The sequence below is a fragment of the Falco rusticolus genome, chromosome 6, assembly GCF_015220075.1.
Source record: "Falco rusticolus isolate bFalRus1 chromosome 6, bFalRus1.pri, whole genome shotgun sequence".
Taxonomy (NCBI): domain Eukaryota; kingdom Metazoa; phylum Chordata; class Aves; order Falconiformes; family Falconidae; genus Falco; species Falco rusticolus.
Genome location: NC_051192.1, coordinates 81,985,362 through 82,011,921, shown reverse-complemented (window position 1 = coordinate 82,011,921; position 26,560 = coordinate 81,985,362). Strand labels below are relative to the sequence as shown.

Genomic DNA, 26,560 nt, shown 5'->3' with positions numbered 1-26,560 from the left:
AAATCTTAGAGAAGGGTATTTGCTGGCATTTGAACTCCACTGAAGAACCGATTACACCGCCTTGTAATGGAGCTTTTCTCAGCAGCACGGGTTTGTCTTGCTAGTGGTTTAACAGGGTACGTGAAGAGGAGACCTGAAGAAAACCAGCTTCCTGACGTTGAAGATGACCGGGGGATGAACGGATTCACCCGGCTAAACAGACCCCCGGCTCTGGGAAGGGAGAACGGCCGCGATGGGGAAAGGCTGCAGCGGATTTCAGCCGAGGAGGAGAAACCGGAACTGGTGGGAGGAGAAAATGAGGGGAAACTTGAACAGGTTGGAACAATTCAGCCGTACACCGGGCGCTGGAGCGTTCTTTTCGAGCGGATGCTGTCCGCTGCACGCAACTCGCGCGACGCGCCCAGACCGCCGGTTCGCCTTCCCAGCCGTTAAGGAAGACCCTCGGCGCGGCGGGACGGGGCGGCGGGCGGGCCGCCCGCCGCCAGGCCGCGGCCCCCCCTCCGGGCGCGGGGCGGCGAGCTCTGCCTCCGCTCCCCGCAAGGCCCGGGGCCGCCGCCGGCCCCAACGGTCCCCGCGCGCGCCCGCCTCGCCCCGCACGCCCGGCCTCTGACCCACGCGGGCTGCCCCTGATTAGCCCGCTCCCGTCGGAGAGGGGGGCGCGACGCAGCCGGGCAGCCAATCAGGAGCCGGGGCTGCCCCGCTCTGCCCACCCCGTCGGCGAGGCGGGCGCTGGCGGTGGGGGCTGCCGGGGCGCCGGGGGCGGCGCGGCGGGCACCGGGCGCGGGCAGAGCTGCGGGCACCAGCGACGCCGGTGTCGCCGCCGCCGCCGCCACCACCGGGCGGATCCGCGCTTCTGCCGGAGCTTCCTTCGTCGCTTTACTTTCGCGGCCCGGAGCAGGGACATTATGCCGAAGAGAAAGGTAAGGCGCCCTGGGCGTGCGGCGGGTCCTGCCTCCGCGCCGCCCCCGGGCAGGGGTGGGGGCCCGAGCGGCGGCCGGCGGGTGAAACGCGCGCTGGGGGGCCGGGAGCGCCTGCCGCTCTCCCGCCGCCGTGCCATTCCGCAGCCGCCGGATCGCTCCCGAGCCCGGGTATTTTGCTGCCTGTTGCAAGCCCCCTCCACCCCTCCCCGCCGCCGCCCCCTGTTTACTTTCCCGGTGCCGCGCGGGGCGGCGTCGCCCCCGTTCCCGGGGGTGAAGTCGCTATCACAACTCCGCTTCCCTCCTACTCCTGCCGCCGCCGCCGGGGAGAAGCGCTGCAGCAGCTGCGGCTTCGCCCCTGGCCCCCGGCGGGAGGAGTTTCCTGCTTGCAAACTCCGGCGCCGCCGCCGCCGCGGGGGGAGCGGTGGGGAGGGGGCAGCCCCCGCCCGGGGCAGCCGGATCCCGCCGCCGCCACCTCCCGCCGTGCCCGGGTGATGGCTCCGAGGTAACAGGGAGGAGGGGAGAGGCAAGCCATGTTTAAAACAAACTACACCCTTCTCCTCGCCTCCCGCGGCAGACCCGTATGTACCAACTCCGGCGCCCATCCGGGCAGGGCCCCCGGGGGCGGGGGGCGGGCGCCGGGGCGGGGAGGCGCCTCCTGAGGGAGCGCGCGCAGCCCCCGCCGCCCCCCGCCGGAGCCATGGCGGGGGCGAGGGGCCGCCGCCGCCGCCGCCCGGTTTTTGCTCTCGGGGCGGGCAGCCGCTTCGAGGGGGAGCCGCCGGCGGGGGCCGGTTGCGAGACCGCGTCCCCCAAGGGACAGAAACTTGGGCGGCCCTTGGGCGGCCGGGCTCGGTGCTGCAGCGCTGGTTTTTTTCCTGCCCGTCGGTTTCCCGCTTGAACCCGGAGCCCCGGCTGCGTGCTGGCCGCGGGCGGCGCTTGCGGCGCTGGCAGAAGGCGGCGTGGGGCGGCCGGTGGCAGCCGGCCCCCTCCCCTGGGAGGTGCGGGGCGGAGGGGGCGCCCGCCCGGGCCCGGCGGGGGGGCGGCCGGCGAGGCCCTGCGGGGGGTCCTCGGCGAGAACCTGCTGGCAGCCTTCCGCGGGCGCTCGTTGAGTGTAACGAGGGACTCGACGCTGATACGTGCTATGACAAAAAAATCATAGCTGCAGTCCTTTAATTTTAACTAGGTCAACCAGAGCAAAGCGGTTTCTGTTTTGGGGGATTTCCCAGCTGTCACCTGTGACCTCCTGATACACCATATCTGCGCTGGGGCTCACATCTGTTCTAATAAAGTTGCGGGTTGGTGATGACTTCCAGGTAGTTGCGTGTTCAGTTGTTGTCCTTTCCCTATCCATTATGGGACGTATCAGAACGTCAAATTGTCAAGTATGCTACCGAATTATTTAATTCATAGTTAAGATCCTGATACCAGTTCCAAAAATGGATACAGCTGTGGGGTCGATTGCCTTTATTGGGATAACATGGCTTGAAGTTAGTGAATGTTGGGCAGTTTTTCCTTTTGCTCATCTGTCATTGCACCCTTGTGTATGCCTCATGCCTCTGCTTTTTTAGTGCCATTGCTTATCATCAGAAAAAAGTTGAAAATTATCCTGTACCCGTAGGACTCTCCACAACTTTTGAAACCTTGCAGACTTCCTACACGGCTTCCTTTGCCCTTCTGTGTTATTACATATGGGTGTTTCAGGCTGTCCTTCTGCAGAGTGGTAGAGTTAAAGTCACTCCTGTAGGTTTTGGTGGTCTGCTGTAAAATGTTTAAGAGAAACTGTCTCTTGAGTAGTAAGTCCGCAAGAACATGTCTTCGTTCTAGAAGATTATAAAAAAAGTAATAAAAACATTGCGTATGGGATCAAAGCAATGGACATGAATTTTAATGGCACAGTTTAGTTTACTTAGCATTGTATGGGTAAACATTTAAATCTTAAGATTATATATGAAGTGTGGGTTTTGGGAAGCACAGGTTCCAGGAAAAGTGTGTGATTAATGGCTTTGCTTTTTGAGAAAAGTGGATTTGCCATAAGTAGTCTACAACAGTCAATTTTATTCCAGAATAACATCCACAGAGTGAGAAGTTAGTGGTACAGCAGTAGCTGAATAATTACGCAGTTGGCTTCACGTGATGATTTTGTCTCCATGTGTAAGCTAATAGTCAATTCTTCTATTAACATTTCTAACTTACAAAAAGGCTGCTAACACTGAAAGTTTTATAAGAAAATAAACGTAAAAAGTCAAAATGAGAATTTTTCACAGTTATAGGGGTAAGTATATAGATAATATTATAGAAAAGAGCATGTATTCACCTGTACCTGTTTTTCTGTATGCCTTGGTTATCTAAACCGACTGGTCCTTTTTGTTTGCTTTTCTTTTAATCCCTGATATTTTTTATTTCAAAGTAAACTGAAGTCAGTTGATGAGTCCCTGGCCTTGATGTTCGTTATGAACACTATGGAAAAAAAAATAGGCTCTCTTCCCTTCTTTAGAGGGCTGTGGCCGAAGGTGTGGGATATCAGTGCTCGCTGCTTGAGGGTTGCGGGGAAAAGGAAAAACTTACTGTGTTGAGATGGTGTAAAATACTGTGCAAAAACCACAAAAGAGTTGACCTCTGGATTCCTGTCAGATTTCTGCACCCTTTGTCTGTTGTAATAATGTGTTGCAGTGTGAACATGGCCTTTCACAAGAAGAATGGCATGCCAATGTGGAATAAACCAGAATGCTTGTTGTGGTATTGATAGCAATGAATGCCTGGAAATGGATTGGGATGTTTTGTTTTGTTGTTTGTCTTGGTGGAATTAGCTCTTGGGTCGTATTGGAAAACTCTTTGACCTTGAAGCAGCTCCAATAAAAATGTCTCAATGTTAGTTGTAAAAGGATGAAGAACCGTTCTGTACATACCTGATGACAAGGCGAATCATGGTGTAGTCACATACACCCATGTGTATAAGCATACGTATATCAGCTTTAATGTGATTGTCATAAAGATGAACAGTGCCCCTTTAAGTAGAATGTGAGCCATCTCTGAGGGATATTAATAGGTCAAGTGGTGACTTGCCCACTAATGGATGGGAGGCCTGTCATTTAGTTGGGTTTGTGCTCCAGAATGACCCAACTCATTCTTTAATCTGACTCTATGCAAGGTGACCCGCACCTCGCGTTTTGTTTTGTAAATACTTTGAGTTGAATCACATGTGAGAACTAAATGCATCTTTTTCTTCTTTTTTTGTTTCGGTTATGTTCCCCCCTGCACCCACCCCACCCCCCCCCCCCAAGTGTAACATCTTTGAATATTGCTGTTGCTTCAGAGCAAATAAAAATATCATGGTCTAATTAGCCATTTCAGTAGGGTATTTGCCACCTTGTAGTCAGGAATGTTAATTTCTGAAGTACAGTTGATGCTGTGAAGAAAACGTAATAGAGAACATGTGTGGCAGGTTCCTGTTCCGTTATGCAAATTCACTTTCTTCAAAGTCAGAGGGACTAGTTGGTTATATTTACTACAGGAAAACAAACTCTCTGAATATTGCTTGGAATGCTGCTCTCTTAGCAGAAGTCAGAAGGTGCTATATTCCAGCGTTGTCCTATCATAGTGCATTTAGTTACCTGATCACATGGTAGGTTTTTTGTGGAACTTTTACCTTACTAGTTATTTTGCCAACCAGATATCAATGTATTTTCTAATCGTAGGGGTTAAATGCATGTTCTTACATGTACTGACCTAGAGCTGTTGAATTCTACTTACGTTTTTTTGTCAGGACCTAAACTCAGTTCTCTTTGTGGAATTCTGTTTTTTACTTGGCATTTCTGAAGTGTCATGAATATTCAAAGAGGAATGTTGTTCCTCATCCCCTGGTAGGGAAATGGGGCACAGAAATAAATGACTGAGTTGTAGGAATGGTGCCTTCATCTTGGATTCTCAGGCTAAGACATCTGTCCTGATATATTTTTCTTTTTTTTTTTTTTTTTAATTCCCCCTAATAAGCACCTCCTGCACTCTTGAGTGGCATATTTGTTGTTACTTCTTGAAATTTGTCTGCTTGCTTTTTGGCACATACGTAGAGACTGAGGAACTTGCAATAGTAACCAGTTCTCCAAAATTTTGTTGGAGCGACTTGTATGTGATCAAACACCAATCAACTAATGAAGCTGGGGGTCTTGCAGATGACAGCTCAGCTTGCTGTGGTTCTGAGTGATCCCACTGTTGCTCTTTGGTCTGTGGAATGAGGTGCAGATCTTGTGCAGAGGGGCAGGTCTGTGTTCATAATGCAGCTGTATGAAGTACCTCTAGTGCTGTTCAGTTCCACTTCATGTCCCTTTCCATCTTTTGGTACTTCCCCTGTGTATCAGTCCGTGTCAATTCAACATACCATATGTAACTGTGTTTCTGCTAGGTTATCTTCATTTTGAAGCTACTTGGCAGGAGAGAAGCTCCAACATCGTTGTGAGGACCTGCACCTTCCCCATAGCTTGTGTCATCACTGGGGTTGGAAGCTCTTGGTCTGTAGCAGAGGCACTCCTCAGTTTATCCTAGAACACAAATAACAGGGCACACTCTGTTAGCAGTGGGATGTAGAAATGGTGGAGGTTCTGTATTTTATTTCATACTCTGAAGGTGATTATAGATTAGAAGGGTCAGTACCAGATGAAGATGACTTGGCTGCTGCCCTCTCCCCGCTCCCATTCTGTCCCACTCCTCTCTTCAGACTTCTGCCTTTCAGGCTAGATGAGGACTAAAACCAATAGTCAGGGCTCTGAACAGGTAGTTTTTCTTGCAGCTTTTCCCGATAGTTCAATCCTAGACTATTCAGTAACTACTGGAAGACAGGCTAGGCAACAGCAGATGTCCTTTGCATCTGTGTCACTGAGGTACCCCTGATTTTGACGAACTCCTGCCTAACGTGCAAGCAGAGTTCCCAGGTGGACTTCCACTTTCAGCATCCTTTGCAGGGACGGGTAAAATGATTGCTATGTGGAGATGCTCTTAACATTCAAGCAAGGCAAACAAAAGAGGTGCAAGAGTATCTTAAAAGATTGCAGGAATCTCTTAATACAAGGGAAAAGGATGTTTTGTCGCTTAGCAATTTTAGAAACTGTACCACTTGTACTGAATTTGTAACTGTTGAGAACTTTAAACCTTGACGTATTTAAAGCAATTGAAAACTGCTTAATTGGCCTATTGCACATATTTGTGACCTGACAGACTCAAAGGTTCTACATCTATCATAGAAAAATTAAGCAGAAAAGATCACAATTTTTTATCTGTGTGTGGTACACTTAGATATTATATAGTGTAGCAGCACTGAGTGACACAAAAGAAAAAACATGCCTGAATAATGCTGCTGTGCTGTGTTGCTGTAAATTATGTTTACACGGGTATTAAATACACACAACAAATATTTGTTCATGTTTTATATTGAAGATACACTTTAAAATAGCTTAGAGTGAATTACATAATTTTAGCTACGACTGTTTTTTAGAGTTATGGAGATTAAAAGCTTGTTGACCAAGGATTTATAGATCTAAAATGTTTCTGATCATTTTATACAAGTCTGTAAAAATCTGACCCATTAGCAATTGATGGTCTTCTTAGACCACACTGAAATACAGTTGCACTTAATGAATGGGTAATCTGAAAATTCTTAGGTTTTAACTGAATTGTTAATTAAAAATAATTCTTAATGCTTCTTGGGCACATTAAAGCATGATATCTGATGAGGTGTAGGCAGTAATACAACCTCCTTTGTAAGTCATCACCTCTGAGTTCAAAACTAACCAAGTGCTGGTAATCTTTTTATTTACAGTAGTTCAGCACTCCAATGGGAGTAACAATATTTTGTATTCAAGAGGATCAGTGTTGTTAAGTTTAAAAAAATAAAAAAGTCCTGTGTGTAAATGGAATGTACCAGGTACATGCTTTTTGGTTTAAGGCTCCTTTTTTTCTTATCTGAAAAACTTCACTTTCTCTGCTGTTTTATACCTGAGCAGTTGGCATGTTCCAAGTTGTATTGTTTCAGAGAAATTGTGTGAAACTGAATTTTGCTTGACTTGATTGTAATATTGTCTTCTGTGCAGACTGTAAGTAAACCAGATCCAGAGGTTTCTTTTGGAAATTAGCACATCACAGGATCGTGATGGCCACCATCTGTTTTCTGGGTTTACCTGCAGTATGCTAGCACAGTGGTTTATCCCATGGTCCAGTAGCCAAAAAGGTGTTGTCATGTGCTGGACTTACATTTCAGGCCATAATCCTCTTAATGCTTTTTTACTTAGCAGGTTTTATCGTGCTTTTGAAACTTTTTTAATATATACATACTGGATAATTTTACCAATACAATTTAGAGATGCTGCACAGTGGCAGAATGAATGTGTGGTAACCTGTTAGAAGGGTGTATGAGTTGCAAATGAGCAACTGGCTGTATGCAGAAGTAAGATGCTCTTATACCAGTTTTATTGTTGGCCAAATTGGCAGTGTGGGACTTCAGTTTGGACAGTCATTCAACAGATACTTCAAGCTGACATGACAGGCCAAAAGAAGCAATTCCGGATACTCATTCCTGACATTACTGTCATTTAACCTGTTGGATATCAGACATGTTTGAGGTAGTTTTTGGCCAGACCTGTCTGATGATCTAGTTTCCCATACCTTGGCACAAAGAGTTAAGCTGGCTTATTGGCAAGAATGGTACGGTGGGGAAGGGCAGAACTCCTTTTGGCAGCCAGGCATTCATCAGATGGCAGCCTTAGTCAGCCTTTGTTTGATTGTCCCTAACTTAGAGTGTATAGAGGAGATTCTTTACTTCGTTAGAATAATCAGAACAAGTCAGTGGTCAAATTGTGTCTTTGCACCATGACGGGGAGGGGGAGGCATTCAACTTGGGTTTTTTTGTTTTGCTTTTTTTCCCCTTGGTGTCTTTGGAAATTACCAATTTTCAATTAATTATTCCCGTAACTTGGAGATACAGCTCCTGTCTTCCCGTAGTGAAGAGTGGGTGTGCTCAGTAACAGTGAAAGCTGCAAATATGAAATGCTGTGTCCCTAGGAATGTTGGGATCTGTCTGCACAAAAGAATTCGCATATGTACCCATCAACCCCGGCTTTGTTGGGGCTGTTGGGTGTGTTTGCTCTTCCCACCTAGCTTTCTCTGTTGTCCTAATGCTAGCACAGTTAGTAGTAGCAGAGTGCTTCCATAGTTGGAAATCAAGTGTCTAATGACATTTTTACCTCTGTAGTGTTTTGTTCCTCTCAAGCAGAGTTGAGAAGTGTCGGTGCTCTGTTCCCAGTAGGAAAACATCCTTTATCTCTGCTGCATCATTTCTTCCTTATCCCACCTGCACCCTCTTGGAGACATTTTACTTTTTTTCTTCTCTTGAAACTGCATTTATGTTGACTATGAAGCTCTGTGTTCTGGTTATTGTTGTAGAGCAATACTCCTGTTAAGTCCAACTGGAATTATTACCAGGATGTAAGAGGTTGGTGTATCTAAGGCATTTGTACCAGTAGTGCTTTTGGTACCTACCTCTTACTCGTGGACCTGCTATCATCATCTCAGAGGTCTGGTGTTCTGTAGCACCAGTTAGTTGAAACAACAATAAAAAAGATTTTTTTCTAGATTATTGTGGCTTTATCACAGTTACATCCTCAGGGAAGGGAGGAATTATACACCTTTTTTCAGTCATTCAAAGTACTTTTCTTTGTCAGAGGTGGCTATTTTCAGGAATTAGTCGTTACAGAAAGTAGTTGTCTAAATTTAATCTCTAAGTAGATAATTTTTTTCCATATTTCTTTCAGAAGTACTTTGTGCTAATTTTGCTTGCAGATCTGATCAGTTCTATTTAGATACATATTTTGGAACTTAATCTTTGAGGTTTTAAAAACTGCCTCTGAATGTAGACTTGGAGGAGTTGGATCAGCTTCATCTCACTTGCAGAACTTGCATCAACTTTGAAAGGTCAGAGAAATAATGTTATTGGGGATTGGATTTCATCCATTGTATTTTTTGAATCTGCCTTTTTATTTTATGGTGGCAGTAAAATTGTTAAGCAAATATTGAGACAAGAATTGCCTTACTTCCTAGTTGAATTCTCATGTTTGGTGTTCAGGGGAAACTGAAAAATTTCAGATGTGTTGTGCTTACTGCTCCTATGGCTGATCTGGATTTTTCAAAATGCAGCTGATTACTTCACTGTCTGAAAAAGGAACCGTCTGCCTAATTTTAAATTACAATGCTGTTTTTTTTTAATCAGAGCCGCTAGAAACTGCTCTTCCTTCTTCACTCTGGTATAGGTAGAAGATGTCATGTTAAAAAAACTGACTACAGGCAAGACAAACTTGAAAGGAAAAATAAAAGCCAAACCAGTTGTGAGACTTTTAACATGTTCCATCAAATATAAACGTGTTTTAAATTATATTGGTCAATCTTTGACCTCTTTTCAGTGGGAATAGCAAAACCTCAATCTACAATGAAGGAATTTCCTCTTTTGGAAAAGCGTTTATTCTGTCTGGTTTTGGTTATCTAGAAATACCCCAGGCCTAACTTGGTTTCTGTCTCTTCTGTCTTGTCTGGAAGAGCATAAAGCTCACAGAAGTTACGTGTTAAGGAATTTAATAAAATGCATTTTCTGAACCTTCTGTGTGTGTTTGTTTTTTTTATAACCAGGGTGTTTGTATTCTTTTCTTATATATTCCTTGAAAATGCAGTGGATGTTAACCAATTGCTCTGTTTGGCTTGAATCTCTAAGCAGAAATGGAGACTTTGATTAGGAAGTGTTTTCCCTGATTATTCCCCCACCCACCCAATTACATATTAATACCAGGGGATTGTAATGCTTGTCTTTAGATATAAACTTTTCAGTACTATTTGTCTTTTCAGAACTTTATGATCTTGACATTCTCCCCCAAAGAATTAGAACATTAAATATTCTGCTCTTAATAGATGTAAGGTGAAGGGATTTAAGTTCTAAAAATGAGATTGTATAATATTTCATTGTAGTAATTCTTAACAGAAAAGATTAAAATATTTAAGCAGGTGTGGGTTTTTTGGTTGGGTATTTTGTTTTGGGTTTTTTTTTTGTGAAAAATATATGTACATGTGTATATATATATATATATACACACACACACAGAGTATATACAAAAAACCCCACCCCACGCCCTTGGATTTTTTGGAAGAGAGCAAGACAGATATAATTTTGGATAAGTATTAAAAAAAATACAGCCACTCTCCAGATTTATTCTGCACTTCATTGATGGTCCTGGCAGAATCACTTGTTTTTTAAATTAGTGGCATGTATATGTTTTTCCCCCATCCAGGATCAGGCTTTTGGTAGAAAAAAAGAAATGGAGGGTAATAGTAGGAATACATGATTTCTTAAAGTTTGTATTAGGGAGAATTAATTTTACTTGTAAAGTTCATTCACATTGGCTTGGCACTGAGCACTGTTCTATCTGCTGAAAACAGATCAAAGTAGCAGCTATAAACAAAGATTAACAAAAGATGCTGGAGGAGCTAAATGAGGAAACAATGGTTAGAAGGTTGTTGCAGGAGTTGGTTGGTGTTAAATTACTCAACACATAGTCTTCATTAATGTAAAACAAGAAATAAACAGTATTCTAATTACATTTATGAACTGTCACAAAATTCAGAGCTGCTCTGAAGACAAATAATTAGAAGATCTAGCATGTGTGGGGAAACAATTTCTTGAATTAAATTTAGTCTAATGCAGAGTCCTACTCAAAGGGAAATGAGGAGAGGAAAAATTTTAGGAATAGTGCAGTAAACCCTGAAAAAGGCTTAGGACGTGATACATCTTTTCTTGTGCTCTGGTTTTATTGCAAGCTTTTATCATATTTTGGTTGATGAAAAAAGAAAGTTGTTGGAGGAATGACCAAAGCATTACATCAGGGAAACTGCAGCTAGAACAGTGAGCCAGGAAAGTATCTACAGGCAAATCCCATTGCAGGCAGCGTATCAAGATGTGGCTGAGCAAAACAGCTTGCAAAGAAGGGAGGAAATGCTATAGAGAATGCGCAAGTGCTGGGGCAGTTAAGGCTTCCTGCCTTTCTTAACATGGTGGTTAAAATGAATTTGGCATCTGCTTTTTTGGTTGGTTGTTGGTTGGTTTGTTTTTGTTTGTTTTTTTTTTCACGTGGGTATGAAAGGATTAACTTCTGTCGCATCAGAGCCAAGGTGTTGAGTTTCAGCTGGTAATAAGATCCTTCAGAGAATGAACAATCCATTTGATTTTACAAGCAACCTTCTGTACTGACTGCTATTTCTCACATACGTGTTTTCTCATTCTTCATGCTTTTTAATGTACTCCTGTGTAATATTACAATCCATTCATTTAAGTACAAATAAAATACTTACGCAGAAGCTGGTCGCTGCTGCTTCTGGTTAACACGTGCCTCTGGATGTTTCAAATTGATATCAATAACTTCACTACTTTGTGTTACTGCATTCATTACATCCTGCTTATGTTGCAGGGTTTTGATTAGAAAAGTTGAAGCTTTTAATTTTCTTTTGTGGTACATCTCTACCAGGTAACTCAGCTTTAAGAACAATAAAAAGAGGAAATTTGCCTGTATGTTCTATTAAATGTTTCCTTAAAACATTAGTTACCTAGTTTTCTGTTTCCAACTTAATAGTAACTGCAATACTGTCCTGGTGTGTGGGAACACCAGTTCTTACATATACTTCACAACTGGTGCAATGCAAGAACTGTGTATACAATTTTAATATTACTTTGATTTTTTTTTTGTTTTCTATTATCTGTTAATATTACTTTGTCTTTTCCAGTCCTCTCAAAATAATTTTCTAGTTTGTCATTAAAAAGGGGTGGGGAAAATGCAAATTTTAAAATAGCTGATTGCCAGTAGACACAGGGAACCTTGCATGGAACCTTTCAGGTTAATCTTGTAGTATGAAAGTTATGCAGCTCTGATGGATCTTACAAAGCCTAGCTACAGCTTAATTTACAGCTTAATCTTATTGCCAGTATGTAGGGCTACTTGCGATGAGATGCAGCGTGGGGTCATCTGAACCTAAAACTTGTTATTCGTTTAAATGTCAAAAGCATACTTAGTTAGCTAGTCAGCTTCTTTCCTTCTGTGTACCTCTGTCTGATCGGGGAAAAAACCCACAACCACTATTATCTGTTTCCTTCTTTGTTTTTTTTATTTTATCTGTCTTGTCACTTGTAGGCATCCATACAGAATCAGGCACAGCAGGCCTATAGGGACTACTTTATGAGTATAATATAGGCATATGATGGAGTACTGTTGAAGAATTACTGAAATTGGAGTACTGCCCTTGTCAAGTGATTCAGTCCTTGCAGTGATCTTTGATTTTGCTGCACAAAACTTGCAGTATGGACAGTCCTGCTCCTGACTAGCTTACGATACAAGGCACAGTATCCAGGGTGCATTTTAATGTGGCTGGGGTGTCATGTGCAATATGGTGAGCCATAGCATTACATCATGTGGAAGAATGTGCCAAGGGGATGGGTTACTTAGTACATTTGGTTGCTCTGAAACCAGAGGTCCTTCAGTAGTTTGTCACCAGAACAAAAGATGGGGGAAGGGTTCCTGTGGAAGAGTTAGGGACAAGGACTTTAAGGTTTTGGTGGTATCTACGTAGAAGTCCTGTAACTTCCAGATACTAGTACAGACAGTCACTGTTTGTGGCATGCCGAGTTCTTGGGAACTGTGCTTGGCTCAGATCCATTCATGTACGCATCTCTCTGGTCCCTAGGAAAAAAAGTGCTGCAAAAACTTGATGCATGAAGATTCACATCAGCCTGGACTCAGTGGAACGCCTGAGCAGGACTCACAGAGGGGGAAATAAGTTTCTGTTCCTCTTTTAACTGTGGCCATATCTGACATACACATTTTTCTGGTGTGTCTGTCAGCTTAGAGTCCCAGGCTGCTTGCAACTGGCCCATGCCACTTTAGTATTGTCTGTTGTACTGGCTGAATTGTTTGTGCAGCTGTGCGGTGAAGTGATTCTGCTGGAGCAGGGAAGACTATATAATTTGTATTTATATTTATAATTATAAATTTGTTTAAGCAGCAGGCTATTTTTCAGCTGGATCAATTACCTTATTCATGACGTGGCCTCCCACGCAGCTCTGCCAGCGTACCGGGGAGCCAAGGCCCTGGGAGGCTGCTGAGGGCAGACTCCAAATGCCTGGACTTGCAGTGATTGCAGAGGAGGGAGCAGGTCTGAAATGGAAATGAGAGCATGTCAGAACCCTTTGCTGCTTATTCACACCTCTGAGATTATTACCATGCGTGTCCCTCCATGGAGAAAGTTCTGTGGCCTTCAGAATTGCTGTTGGATTTTCTAACTTGAGAGGGAATGCTGGCCTAATTAGCTAACTTGATTGAAGTATGTTGTGTAATATATTATAGTAGTATATAGTAGTTGTGGTTGCATTAAGAGTACTATAATGTAATTTTCCCCCCCTGCGGTTAGCCTTGTGAGCAGTTTTTAAAATCGCTTGTCAAGCAATAACGTTGGCATGTAAAATCAGGCTGCCCTGTCTATCAGAAATGCAGGTGACTTGTGTTTCATTAGCGCTAAAGAGAGTGGGGTAAACTACTGTGCGTTAATTGTGCAGTATTGAAGGGTGAGAGTTTGCTCCTGGGCAGTTACTGTGAGGCTGTTGGCATGTGGCAGTGCCATCTTATGATATGATTTAGTCCTTTTTCAAAGCTTTGTGGTTCCTGAAAGTGAAGCAGGGTAAAACAGCCCGATTGTGGAGTGTCAGTCAGTCAACTTCATTTAGTTTATCGTGAGATTTTTAGCCTGGCTTTTGAAAGCAATGAATCATGCCAACTTTCTGACCTTGCCCTGTAAATCTTGAGCCTCATGGCCACTGTGAGGAAAAGATTACAAAATCTGAGAGAACTTCCATATAAATAGTTGCCCAGGACAAGAAGGATGCTATTTTGAGTTGCCTCCCAGGGAAAGGGTGCAGTGCAAGTTTGTTACACTTGAGAAAATTCATATATGAGAAACAGATGTTATGAATTCATGGACTACAGAAGAGCTATACCCAGATATACCCAGAGCATATACTGTGTTGTGAGCTGAAGAGGGAAGCCGTAGGAAACAAGACTTCATTACTGACAGTGACGATGGAACTACTTGTTTTTGTGATGCTCCCAGCATCACACCATGATGCTGTAGCAACTCTTCAGTAACCAAACTGAAAGGCTTTTAGGAGTGCAAACCTGAATCAATCCTGCAGGCAGCTGGTGGGGCTGCAGTGACATAGGGAGTAGTCAGACTCCATTTTGGATGCCTGACTTGGTATTCCGAGTTGCTCTATCTGTGCTGGGCGGTGCTGCTTAACTTCCTGCTCTTTTCTAGCTACCTAGATGATCAGTCCTCACCTGCTTTTTAAACCACCTGCTTCTGTGGCATGCTTCCTTTCTGTCAGAAGATGGCACAGTAACAAGCCACGTTTTATTCTCTGCTGGGAGGTGTCTTTCTGTAAGTACGTTAGAGCCCCATGCCAGGAGACGGTAGTGATCAACTGCTGCTAACTAGGTGGTCTTTCTGCTCCAGTCCATAACTGTATAACTTGGAGATATTCAGTGTCAAAATCTGGGGGGAGGATTGTGTTAGGACTGAAATAGAAAGGGAAACGATAACTAGTCTGCCTCTTTAGTGATTTGCCTTCGCTGCTGCCTGTTTAAATGCCTTTTTGAAACACATGTTGTTCTTGTAGTTCTCCTCTAACTGCTGCTGCTCACTGTTTTTCCATGAATCCCTTGCTCCTAGGTGAAAGCCCAAGAATTTTCAAAATTTGAAGTAATACATCCTGAGTTGTAAACAAAAGACAGAAGCTTGACTTTTTTATTTTACTCACCTGCCCATGTTCCACTCCCCCCTCCCACTGGTTTAACTAACCTTTCTCTAGTACCTCTGGAAGACCAGTGTTAGAGTAATCAGGTTGATACTTAGTTGTTGTGAAGAAACTTGTTTGTCCCTAGCTTCCTTGTCAATGTCTTGGTGTTTTACTGATTTTTGCTGTTTTGATGGAGGAGATAGAGGTGAGGGAAAGATACCATTAAAGCTTCCAGCTGAGTGAGCCTGAGGCACAAAAGGAGTAAATGAGGTAAAGAAATCACTCATTTCAGTAATGGCATGCTTTTTGGTTCATCCTTATCACATCTCATTACTTGTTAAGTTCATGTTTGGGAAGAAACGTGTTAAATTTCTCAGGGATTTCAAAAGCCCTGGTAGAACAAACCTCAAATTTCCAGTTCATACTGTTGTGCTACCAGCTGCTGATTAGATGGAGCTCCCACCAGTGTCTGCGGATGCTTTACTTAATTGGCTAGAGGGACCACGGGAGGGATGCTGCGATATGTATGTACCTGGTGATGATCAGTCCTTGTGTTCTTCCTTAGAAAATCTAGAATGGCTTTGGTATAATGCTGCTTGTAAATATTAACATAAATTTGCCAGGCTTCTTTAAATTGCAGCAATGTATGGAAAGAAGAATCTTCACCATAATCCTTGCTTTGCTGTTGCCTGGATGCTTTTAAGTCTGTAATAAAAACACTGACTTGATATTTTCTTTCAGTCTCCAGAGGGTGCTGAAGGCAAGGATGCAGCAAAAGTAACTAAACAAGAGGCAAGTATTTTATTTTATTTTAAAATTTATTTTGGCATGTAATTATAAATAATTGCTGGCAATCTGCAGTCCTGCATATCAAAAGACTATGCATTGTTCTGGCACGTCTAGCGAGGTGTTTTCAGTGGGAGTAATGACAGTAAACCACATCTGTAGCTTATCGGGCATAATTTGTTTTTGGTGTGCTAAGGATTCATACAACTTACTAGTATGCAAAATAAATTTCAGAAAAACTTAGGGCTTTGATAGACAAGCTCTGGTGGGTCTTGTAGCAACAGTGTAGGTTGTTACTGCCTAAAACTGTTGCTCTGTCTCTAGCAGGTTGGCAGAAGAGGGTTAATGTGCACACCTCAGCCAGTCTACTTCAAAACTATTCTTAGCTTAAGTGACTGATGGAAGGGTGTCTTGAATTAAGATACCAGGCTCTAAAATGGAGCAGCTGACACATTTGTGTGTTTCCATTGTCTGCATTTGTTTTAAGGGTACAGAAACTTCTGTCAGAGAAGGCAAAAAGAGACAGCTGGTGATACCTTGACCTCTGCAGTAAAGTGTGCTAGTTTGTCACAGCCCTTAATGTGAATTTTAAAAACAGGTAGCGAATTATGAGGATTCATTTTTTTAGATTGTCATCTTTTGTGGCAGACAGAGTTAAATCAGGACCTTGAAAAGAATGGGTGAATATTCAAATGAATTAACAATTAATTGCTGCTCTTGTAAATCTTTGAGCATATTTGAACAGGAAAAATAGTCTAATGAATTTTTAGCTTTCTGAATTGAGAAGCTGATTGCTCAGTGTTTGAGAAAAAGATGGTACACTGGAAATGTCAAAATATTTCAAACTGGTAAAGTTTACAATAAGCTCTTGAAAAAAACTGGTAGAGTAAAAAGGGGGTCTGAGAGGAATAGATTTTGGTACTTCACTGTCTTCCTATGGAATTTCCTAGAAGACAAATTAGTTTTTTTCATGACGTATGAAAAGGCTGACTAAATCATAGTAAAAATGTAATCACCTTTGCTCTGAGTGAATGTTTTTATCTCAAATATTATTTCTTCAAGAGCCAGAAAAGTAAAAGTTCCTTTCCCTAAAAATTTTGAGACCTGATTCCTTGAATAAAGAAGAAAGACCAAGAAGCTTACAGAAATACATAGGCTCTCAGGAGCGAGCCCCCTGACTCAAATATGAGAGCTCTTAGAGTAGGCTTCAGTAAAGGTGAGATAATAGTGGCTGTTGATGGTACAGGGAATAAAAACACCAACCAAAACAGCAAATTAAAATTATCTCATTGGATACACCTGTAGCTCTTAGTGTGTGAATGAGGAAAATAGTTGTAGGGTTAGATTAGAAACTGTGGGAACTCTTGGAATAAGTAGAACTTACATAGGAAGGGTAGCTTCAGTCTGAACTGAAACAGGCTTATGTGGATGGCATTCCAGAAATCTTCTGAATTATTCTAAACTAAACACCTGTCGCGGGTTTGGCTGGGAGTTTTGAAGGCAGGGAGAAGTGAGCAAGCAACTGTGTGGTACAAGCTGGCTGGGGTTAAACCGCGACATCATCAGAGGATCAGAGGGGAGACCGGCAAGTATTTCTTGAGAGTACACAGGGTGAAGTCAGAGCTCCCTATGGGGGTGGAGGGTGGGAGCTAGCACAGAAGCCATAAAAATTTGCATCTGAGAAGGTAAAAAGAGCAGTCTTCAGAAATAAAGGCCTGTTAAATTCATGCCTATGAAAACAGGCGGTCAAGCCAAAATACCAAACCTGCAAATCTAAATTTGGGCAACTTAGACTATCTGGCTTTAAATGAGGACATTTTTATAACGGGTGACTCAGAAACTTTTTGGGACACTGTGACACTGAGGCACAAATTATGCAGCATTGACAGCTAAGTTGCATTAGTGGTTGAATGGCTTTCTGTTATGTATCTTTTAATATTTCTCTAGATTAATTGTATCAATAAGTACAGCAGAATCCTTTATGGATTGCCAAGCCATGTGTAAATGGGAAATACATAGTGTAGAAATTGTGCCAGGTATCATCTGACCACAATAATAAAAGTGGCAATGGATGTTAAGGGAGATCAGAGAGGATCTGAGGATAGAAATGGTGTTAACGGAGATTTCAGTTACCCTTCAGAGATTTGGTAAAAGGCACAGGACGGCATTACAAAGACAAAAAAGTTAAAACTATAAATGCTTGCTTCCTGGAGGAGTAAATCAAAGGACCAGTAAAAGGATAATCAGCTCTTTATTTGGTGCTCAGTAGTATGTAGGAGCTAGTTAAAAAGACAGTTGTCAGAGAACTGGTCTGTATTGTGGCTATAATCAGGTTCATCATCCTTGCAGGAGTGCAAGTCCAAATAAACTCTGCTATGGTAAGATCTGATACCAAGAAAGGGATTTTATTTTAAAAAAGGAGCCTATTGAAGGCAGCATCTAAACGTTTTAAAGGTTTCAGGTGGCAGAGAGGCTTTGTGGTACACCATGCTAGAGGCTAGCAGAAATGCATATTATTTTTCAAAAGCTCCCACTTCCCTGCAACCCCTCACCCCCCAAAAACCCCACCAAAACACCAAACAACACCCCAAAATGAAACAAAAAAAACCCAAATAAAACCCGCCATAACACCAAAATGGAATGGCATAACAGCAAAATAAGGTAAATGTTTTATTTTTGAAAGGTGTTTTTTATATGGGTGGAGAATAATGAGGAAAGGAACAAAACCTTCAGCATGGCAAATGTAAGACTGAAAACCAGTAATGAAACTCCTGCTATAGAGAATTCTGAGGAAGGTTCTCAGAGTGTAGCCTTTTCTCATGGGGTGTAGAGTCTGGAGGAAATTCTTTAATTGACTGTGAGCGAGAACTAGAAGACAGTATTCACCAGCAGTTGCCAAACTGTAATTTACTGCATTGGCCTCAGTGCCAGAGTAACTGAAGGTGATGAAATGCTCCCAGGACTTTAGATAAAAGATTCTGGAAAATAAAGCCTGTGAGTCTAACTTGCAAAAGTAGGGTTGGTTTTTCTAAAATTTTTTTTTTAAAGTATATATGGATAAATGTCTAATGGGAGAGTCAACATGGATTTTGCAGACAGAAGCCATACTTCCAGCAATTTGTACAAGACAACAGGTGTACTTGCATGTAAAGAACACATTTTTTGTAAGGCTCCCCAAACAGGTTTGTAAAGAAACTAAGCTACCATGGATCAAATGGGAGATCTTCCTAAGATTTCGTAACAGATAAACATCGAAGAAGGGGAAGAAGTAGTTAATTTTCTTATTAAATCTCAGTGGAGGAGATTTAACAGCGGAGTATTGGAAGGATTTGTGTTTGGGCTTGTGTTGCTGAATGTGTTCATTAATGATTTGGTACTAGAGAAATGACAGTTTGCTGAAGTTTACAAAAAAATGTCAGGGTAGTCAGAAGTGAGAGAGACTGAGAAAGCTGGTAAGTAACTGATAACTAGGTGATACAATATCAATAGAAATTCAGTATGGAGAAATGCAAATTAATACACATGTTGGAGGGGAAGATGCAGTGATGGTCACCAAACTGTTAATCAGGGGAGAGATTGTGAAATCACAGTGATTAGTTACTAGAATATGTCAGTTCTAACCAAAAGGTAACTAGAATATATATAGGAAGAAATACTAGAGGACTGTGTGAAACATCAGTGTATCACAAGATTAATTTTTAGTTCTCCCAGATGTGGGACTACTGAATGAAGTTTTCCTGGCTCTTCCTCAAAGTGGCCACGACAGAATTAAAAGGATACCAAGTATAGTGGGACAAACAGAGGATGCAAAGCAGCTTAAAAAAAAAAACAAAACCAAAAAAGCCCCAAACCACCCAGATTTTCTAGGATTCTTGACTTTTAATATAACAAGTGTGATAAAAACATTCATAACACAGTGAAAGGCTGTTAGATAATTATTACTTGTGAAACCTGAAAACGAGGAATCTTGTAAGAGGCAAGAAGTTTAAAGGAAAGACAGCGGGGGAAAGGGTTTGTTTTTTCTTTTCCACACTACATTATGGAACTCATTGCCACAGGATGTTACGGAAACTGAAAGTGTAAATGGGTTCACTAGGCTATTGGACAGATTTATGGCGAAAATGACCCTTGGGGACTATTAAACACGTGATACGGATATAATATCCAGGTTGGAAAGTTTGTAACTTCAAATTGCCAGAAGCTGGTATGGTAGAAAAGTGCAGTGTTGTTCTGTGTCTGCTCTGTTTCGTAGACTCTTTCCATGTATGTTTGCTAGTGGGCTGGTGTCAAATAGGCTGGTGGTGAGCTGCTAGCTTTTGGGTTCGTACAGCTGTTTGGAGAGGGACAGAGGTTCCAAAAGGACATTAAAATGTGGCCTTTATTGACTTGACTGCAGTTGCCTCCTAATAATCAGATAACACAAAATACATACAAACTCTGAATGAGAATTGAAATGACTTAAGCATCAGGCATTTTAAAGAGCTGAGGGTTTGTGCTGACTTTCTTATGGGAATATAAGCCTTCTATGAAACCAGTCATGTAACAGGAACAGTTGGGGTATGTGGGAGAGAATTATAATTTATTTAAACCAACATACTATCCTTCAAAAAGTAGATGCTAACAAAACATTCCCATTCCCAAATGCTGAGGGATAGAAAGAATCAGTTAAGGAAATAGATTTGTAAAAGAAGGTATCTTGAGGTAGGAGTTGTTTGACCAAGTGAAATGCTTTATTTAACCTGTTGCAGAATAGTGCGAGGCTGCTTAACAAGCAGTTGATATTCTAAATCGCCAGGAAAAGAGGTTTACTTTTTTTTTTTATGATGCATAAATATTTGACAGCTGAAAATGTCTTTAGGTGATTTTTGACAAGACTTCTATTTTGCTGGGTGCAGCTCTGAACACTGCTGCTTTCCACTAAGAATACTTAAATTGCTCCAATGAATACAAATTGCTGCATTCTTCAGATACTATCAACAGCTTTTTCCTGTTGCAAGATGTGTGGAGCCATGTTTTTTCAGCTCAAGTTAAATGCTTACTATCTCATTAAGAAGGTATTTTTGATTCACTTTTTAAGCTGTGTTGCATTAGATATTTGTTGCAGTTGAGTTGTTCCTTTATTTTGGCTACAAGTGTGATTCCAGTTTTAAGACCTAGACCAAACTTTAACTCTGTTTGATAACCATGCTGTGTTACTGAGTCATGGGTTCATCTGTTTTGATGAATACGAAAATATTCCAAACATACTAATGAGCTTATAACTATTTCTAAGACTTAGCTTCAGTAATAAATTTATGACAAAAACCAGAGTGAAATGAAATTTAATAAGGAAGGTGTGCTGAAGCAGTAAAGGTAGAGGAAAGCAGAATATCAGACTTTCTTCTTTCCTTTTTGACAATTGTGTTTAAATAGAAGAAATAATTTTTCCCTCTCGTCCTGCAGCAGTCTTTGTGCACCTGTGACTCTTGGATTAAGCGTGTGGGGAACTGAGGAAGTAGAAGGACTTAGTTTCACGTTTTGGAATTCTAGCACTGATATTCTCTAGGGAAGGATGTTAGCTTTATTCTGCTGTTAAACAGATGGTGTTTTACCTGCTATAGCATCTGCTAGATTATAGAAACATCTTTCTAAGTATTTATGAGAAAGGTTCAGTGTCCTGTACACAGGTAGTCAAGCTTGTTGTATTTGTGAACATTTCATACAGCAGCAAGGGACTCAGAAGTACTTGTAAAATAGTGGGGGGAAAAAAACCCCAACAAAACATTTAACCATATGAAGATTTAGATGTTACAATTCCTGAAGAGTTTGTATTACTAATTTTCACATCACTTTGTCCCTTTAAAAGTTTGATTGTCCAAGGTGAGGAAGATGTGAATTGTATTTGGCAGTAGAGATGTATTTTGGTAGGGGCATATTTTATGCTCTTGCCATGAAATGACTGATGTTATGTTGCTTTGGATACTGTTTGCTGTAAGCCTATAAAATATTTTCTCCTTTTTTTTTTTCTTCTTCTGTAGCCCACAAGACGATCAGCAAGATTGTCAGCTGTAAGTATGTGTAACACCTCCTGGTATATACTTTTCTAGACACATACAGTTTCTCACACCAAACAGTTTTGTTATATTTCACTTGATTCAATTTTTATTCTTGCTGAGGGATATTTAAGAACTCTAGAGCTAAAGTTATCTATGTTTTCTTGGTTTCAGGTTTTCGGGTTTCAGGTTGTTCTGGTAAAAGATGTATTTCCCCACCTCAGTTCAAAGCTGTTTTGTGTAGTATTGACTTTGTATCATTTTGCAGGCTGATGTTAGTTGTGGAAATGCAAGTACTCTGGGAAGGAGAACGAGCTGTCCTTCAAGGACTTCATTTGATGCCACTACTAGTATTTGGTTTTTAGTTCCTTTTCTCTGTTAGAAAGTCTGACTTTTTTTTTTTTTTTAAGTTACTGCTGATCTCCGTGTTTAACTCTTAGAATGACCCCCAAATTGCTTTGACTGCTAGATGATTGAGCTAATGAAAATGGGTGTGTACAGTGGTGGGGTGCATTTGTGCATTAAGGTTTTTCAGTCTTTTTCTAGGTGCATGCTTACAAGCTGGAAGTAAGGGAAAGTGTGGGGTCTGGGAAAGCTGGGGTGTGGAGGTGGCTGCCTGGCTTCTGGTATTATGTCTAACACATTATGCAACTAAAAATGTTTTATAGAAACCTGCTCCACCAAAACCTGAACCCAAACCAAGGAAAACCACGAAGGTAAATACTCTTCTTTTTAGTTGCCATCATTGTAGCCAATAGTAAGCAAGTATACTCCTCCTTTGCCTTGCAAACAGTTCAGTTCACAGCGCGTTGGCTCCCCTGTCCTCCCTGCAGCTCCATGCCACCCCACCCCCCTGGAAAAAAAACAAATTAGATCATTCTTTTCTCTCTGTTCCACCCTGTCTTGGCCTCATTACTGGCCCAAACAAAATGTCTTGCCTGTTTGATATGCAGACCATGTTAAGTTTGTAGTAGATTCCTAGTTTAAGAAGAACCTTTACCTTTCCTGCACCTTTCCTGAAATGTACAGGTTTGGTTGAGTAAGCTCTAGCTGAGACCTAGCAATTTCTACAGTAGGATTTGAGATTACTCTGTGCCATCCTGTTTCCGTGTCTTCATTTCATAGTGAGAAACTCTTATCTGTTCTTGAATACTGGCTGTTGCTGACAATGCACAATTATAATTAAAGGTGAAATTAAATATATTTAAATTGAATGGTTTGGGTTTTCTAGGCCAGTTACAGTCAAATTAAAATCTTATTAGTGTCTGAAATACCTTTTCAGGATTTCTGCATATAAATAATGTACTTCAGAAACTGTAGATGTATTTGTGCCCAAGGGGAATGTTAAATAAGACCATTTGCTTTATCGGAAAAAAAACTCATGCTGGAAACTGAATCTAGCACTCCTCGTGCTTACATTTTTCAAGTCCTTTTATTGATACCTCAGTTGGGCAAGTATCAGGACACAAGGTCTGCGTGTGTGAAAGTAAAAATCTATGACTTTGAACACTTTATGATTTATTGAATGAAATTACCAATGAAGTCTTGCTGAGTCCATCTTGCTCCTCTCCTAAAAAGAGTATTAATAAAGAAGGGAATATGGTAGCTTCTATAGCTTCACGTACATGTGAAATGAGCTCATTGTTATGGGGTCAGTCTAAGCTGCATGAGAGGTGTTTGAAGCTTATTTCCAGCAACCTAGAAGGCTTTACAACATTATTCTAAGTAACTTTGTGATACAGGAGTCTGCTTTTTTCCAAACTAACTGAATCACATTTTAAGGAGTATATTAATCTTGGTCTTATAAACAGCAAACAGCAAGCAAGTACTCTGAACCTGCTAGTAAACAACCAAAGTTGGTACAGTTTTGAGATAATTTTTCGTGCTAAAAGCTTGCAGATTGTGGATTTACTAAGTTAAGTCCTTAGCTGCTTCCTGTGAGGTGAGGAGTTGGGACTATACTCGCACCACCAATAAGCTTCTCAGTTAAGCACTGCAGCTGCTGTGTAGCATTGAAGCTGAAGGGTGCAGGGAGTAGTTCAGGCTGCGCTGGAACTAGGGTTGCTGGCACTCCTTCCTCACTGCCCTGCGCCTGCAGGGGGATTGCTGCCCAAAGGTAGTGAAGGGGGTCTGACTGCCATGTCCCTGTTCACAGCCGCTATTGCCATTTTGTATGGAGAATTTGGAGCAAATGATCACATGGAAGATCACAGTATTTATCAGAACTACTTTAAATACGAATGTAGAATATTCAATTAAATACCATTTACATTTTTTATCCTATGGCACTTAAAATTCTTGACCTATGTCTCTACTAGCCTTAGATCACAAATAGAAATATGTAGGTAGAGCAAGGATTAAAAAAAAAAAAAAAGGGTAGACTTCAACACATGAATTGTTTAAGAGCAAGTCTCCAGATGGAACTGTAGCTGTTAGAATAGTTCCTTTTGATAAATTCGCTGCTTTGTGTTGTTGCAGATGGAATTTTATCAGCGTTTGCCTCCCTAGTGTGTTGGTTGATTCTTTCATTGACATGGAATGAACATCACAGATGTTATCAAACTAACAAAAGGACAGCCAGCAAAAATGCTTAATTTTTTAAATCTAATTTAATATTTAATGTTAATCGAAAGTGTAGTGCTGTTACACAAACAGTGTGTTGTTTGTGCTGGGCTGAATAAGCTTTCAATATAGTGTAATTGGATTTGTTCATACAGATATCTTGTGTGTACCTCTGTATAATACAGCTCAGCTCTACCAGAATAGTCTGAGGTTTTTGTATCCCTGTAAAATAGCAGAAACAATAAAGAAGCAGACATCAGCATTTTCTAGAAATTGAGATTCCCTGTATAACTTTTGTGGGTATACATTTTCCAGGTAGCCTTTAGCTCGTTTTCTGTTTCAGTGCAGCACATGACAAGGTGTGTTTTTTAGTTCACGTGAAGGTTTTTTGATAAAGATGTAGGGTGCTGGCTACTCATACAGTGTCTATGCCTGTGTTCTTAATCTTCTGTCAGAAGGAACCTGGAACAAAGGCCAACAAAGGTGCTAAAGGGAAGAAGGATGAAAAGCAAGAAGCTGCAAAGGAAGGTACTACACCATCTGAAAATGGTGAAAATAAAGCTGAAGAGGTACTTTCCACACATACCTCCTGCTGATTAAATCAGTGTTTAATTATTCAGCCTTTCAGACATTGATAGCATGTTCATAATGTTTCTTTTTATTGCCCATAATGTTATTGCAGATTCGCATCTCTCGCTCAACTGTTAGTGTTTCAACATCCAGAGGTGCCCCACCCAGCACACTGTCAGTAAAAGGGCAGATTGAAACAGTGAAAGTTAAGGGTACGGTAGAGCATTCAGCATGTGTGCAGTGAATAGAAACAGATAGTAATGTGGTGCTTTTCAGTATGAACAATGGAAGCTGACAGGTAAGGCTTGTATTGCTTTTGGAAAGCTGGGACCAATAATTTAAGGAAAGTGTGTGAATGTACCTGTTTTGGTTGCGTAAATATAATAAGGATGTAGGTTTGGAACTGAGCTGTTGCAAATAAGAAATCAAAGGATTAAGGGGGTAGTATGGGTATTTAGGTATGTAATGGCAATTTACTATAGTAATTAATTTATTTCTTTCTTCTCCACAGGCTCAGAAAACTGAATCTGTAGGTGACAAGAATGAATGAAATATCATGAAAATTTTGGGTTGATTTTATGTACCTCTTGGACAAGTTTTAAAAGATATTTTTATCAAGTATTTTGTAAATGCTAATTTTTTTAGGACTATGATAGTTGACATATTAAACTGTATATGAACATTTCCCTTCTCATAACAGTGCTTTTAGAAATTCCCATTGTTGCTAAGTAATATAAATACCAAGTTAATATTGCAAGGTATGTGTAAAATTGGATCAGCATTCCATACACTTGCTTTAAGAAATTAAGTCTTGTGCATATAGTGATGTTTTTACTGTGCGTATTTGCATTTTCCATGCAGTTTTTCTAGAGCAATAATCAGTGGTGCTTTTGTACTTAGGGTTTATGTGATTTTAATGAAACATGGATAGATGTGGCCACCTGCTGACTATTTTGGGTTCTTTTAATGGATTAAAATAAAAGGTCTCCTTGCCTGCAAAACTACAGCCTCCTAATGTTTTCTCTGACTCTCAAGGAATGCCTTACTCATATTTTCAACTATTACAGGGAAGAGTAAATGATTTAACAACTGTTATTTTGCATGCAGTCTGTTTGCTTTTTTGCTGATGTCTGATCAAAAAATACACACACAGGAGTAGCAGGCTGGGATTTTCAGTGGCCCACAACTTGAGGAACTTATAGATACATTCTTCATAGATAACAATCTTCAGATAGACTGTCACAGGGTGAGTAGAGTTGCCATAATATATGAGGATATTGTATCTGTAATGAGCTATCAATAAAGAATTAATTGCTTGATTGATAGAGACGTACAGTAACTTAAAAGTAGCCTTGTTTCTCAAGGATACACTCCCTTTTCATTAACTTGCGTTGTACTCCGTGGAAACCTTTCTTTCTATCTGCAGCCTCAGATTTAATATAAATAGTAATTGCTGTTCTGCTTCAGCTGAGGACAGTTGTTAATACATTGAAATTGCTGTTAAACAGCGCTATATATTTGGTACCCAGTAGAAATGGAACGATAAAAGTTATTTTTGGGGTGATTGTGGTGATATGGTAGATTACCTAATGATTTTTTTTAGTGTCCATGATTCAACTCTGGAGCTCATTCTGAGCACCTTTTATAATTTTTTTCTCCTCTTTTCTCTAGGGGCCCTGGTATTTCTGTAGTTACTTCTGGGATGGGAGGGGTGAGAGAAAAGATGTTTCCTGTTCTTCAGTACCATTGATTTGTATTGCTCAAGTGGCGGCCATCGTGTCTCAGGATATCTTTTGCTTGTTTAAGTCAATAAAAAAATTACTATTGCCTGA

General features: G+C 41.2%; 1 protein-coding gene across 3 annotated transcripts; it reads left to right on the top strand.

Annotated features, from left to right (window-relative positions):
- The first annotated feature begins 722 nt into the window (after nucleotides 1-722).
- HMGN3 (high mobility group nucleosomal binding domain 3) lies at nucleotides 723-26,560 on the top strand. 3 transcript variants are annotated; one of them, XM_037392443.1, is made up of 7 exons: nucleotides 791-920; nucleotides 15,520-15,570; nucleotides 21,582-21,611; nucleotides 22,265-22,312; nucleotides 24,614-24,727; nucleotides 24,841-24,940; nucleotides 25,240-26,560. In XM_037392443.1, exons 1-7 carry the CDS (start codon nucleotides 906-908, stop codon nucleotides 25,251-25,253), a joined length of 372 nt encoding a protein of 123 aa, XP_037248340.1. In that variant the 5' UTR covers nucleotides 791-905; the 3' UTR covers nucleotides 25,254-26,560. The 3 variants fall into 3 exon arrangements, with proteins under 3 accessions (XP_037248342.1, XP_037248341.1, XP_037248340.1); XM_037392445.1 differs by lacking the exon at nucleotides 24,841-24,940 and having other exon boundaries at nucleotides 723-920; nucleotides 24,614-24,686; XM_037392444.1 differs by lacking the exon at nucleotides 24,841-24,940 and having other exon boundaries at nucleotides 755-920.

Excerpts from the sequence above, each read along its gene's own strand:
- HMGN3 (XM_037392443.1), top strand. Across the intron at positions 22,313-24,613 it reads AACCAAGGAAAACCACGAAG|AAGGAACCTGGAACAAAGGC; the intron begins GTAAATACTCTT and ends ATCTTCTGTCAG. Across the intron at positions 24,728-24,840 it reads GTGAAAATAAAGCTGAAGAG|ATTCGCATCTCTCGCTCAAC; the intron begins GTACTTTCCACA and ends ATGTTATTGCAG.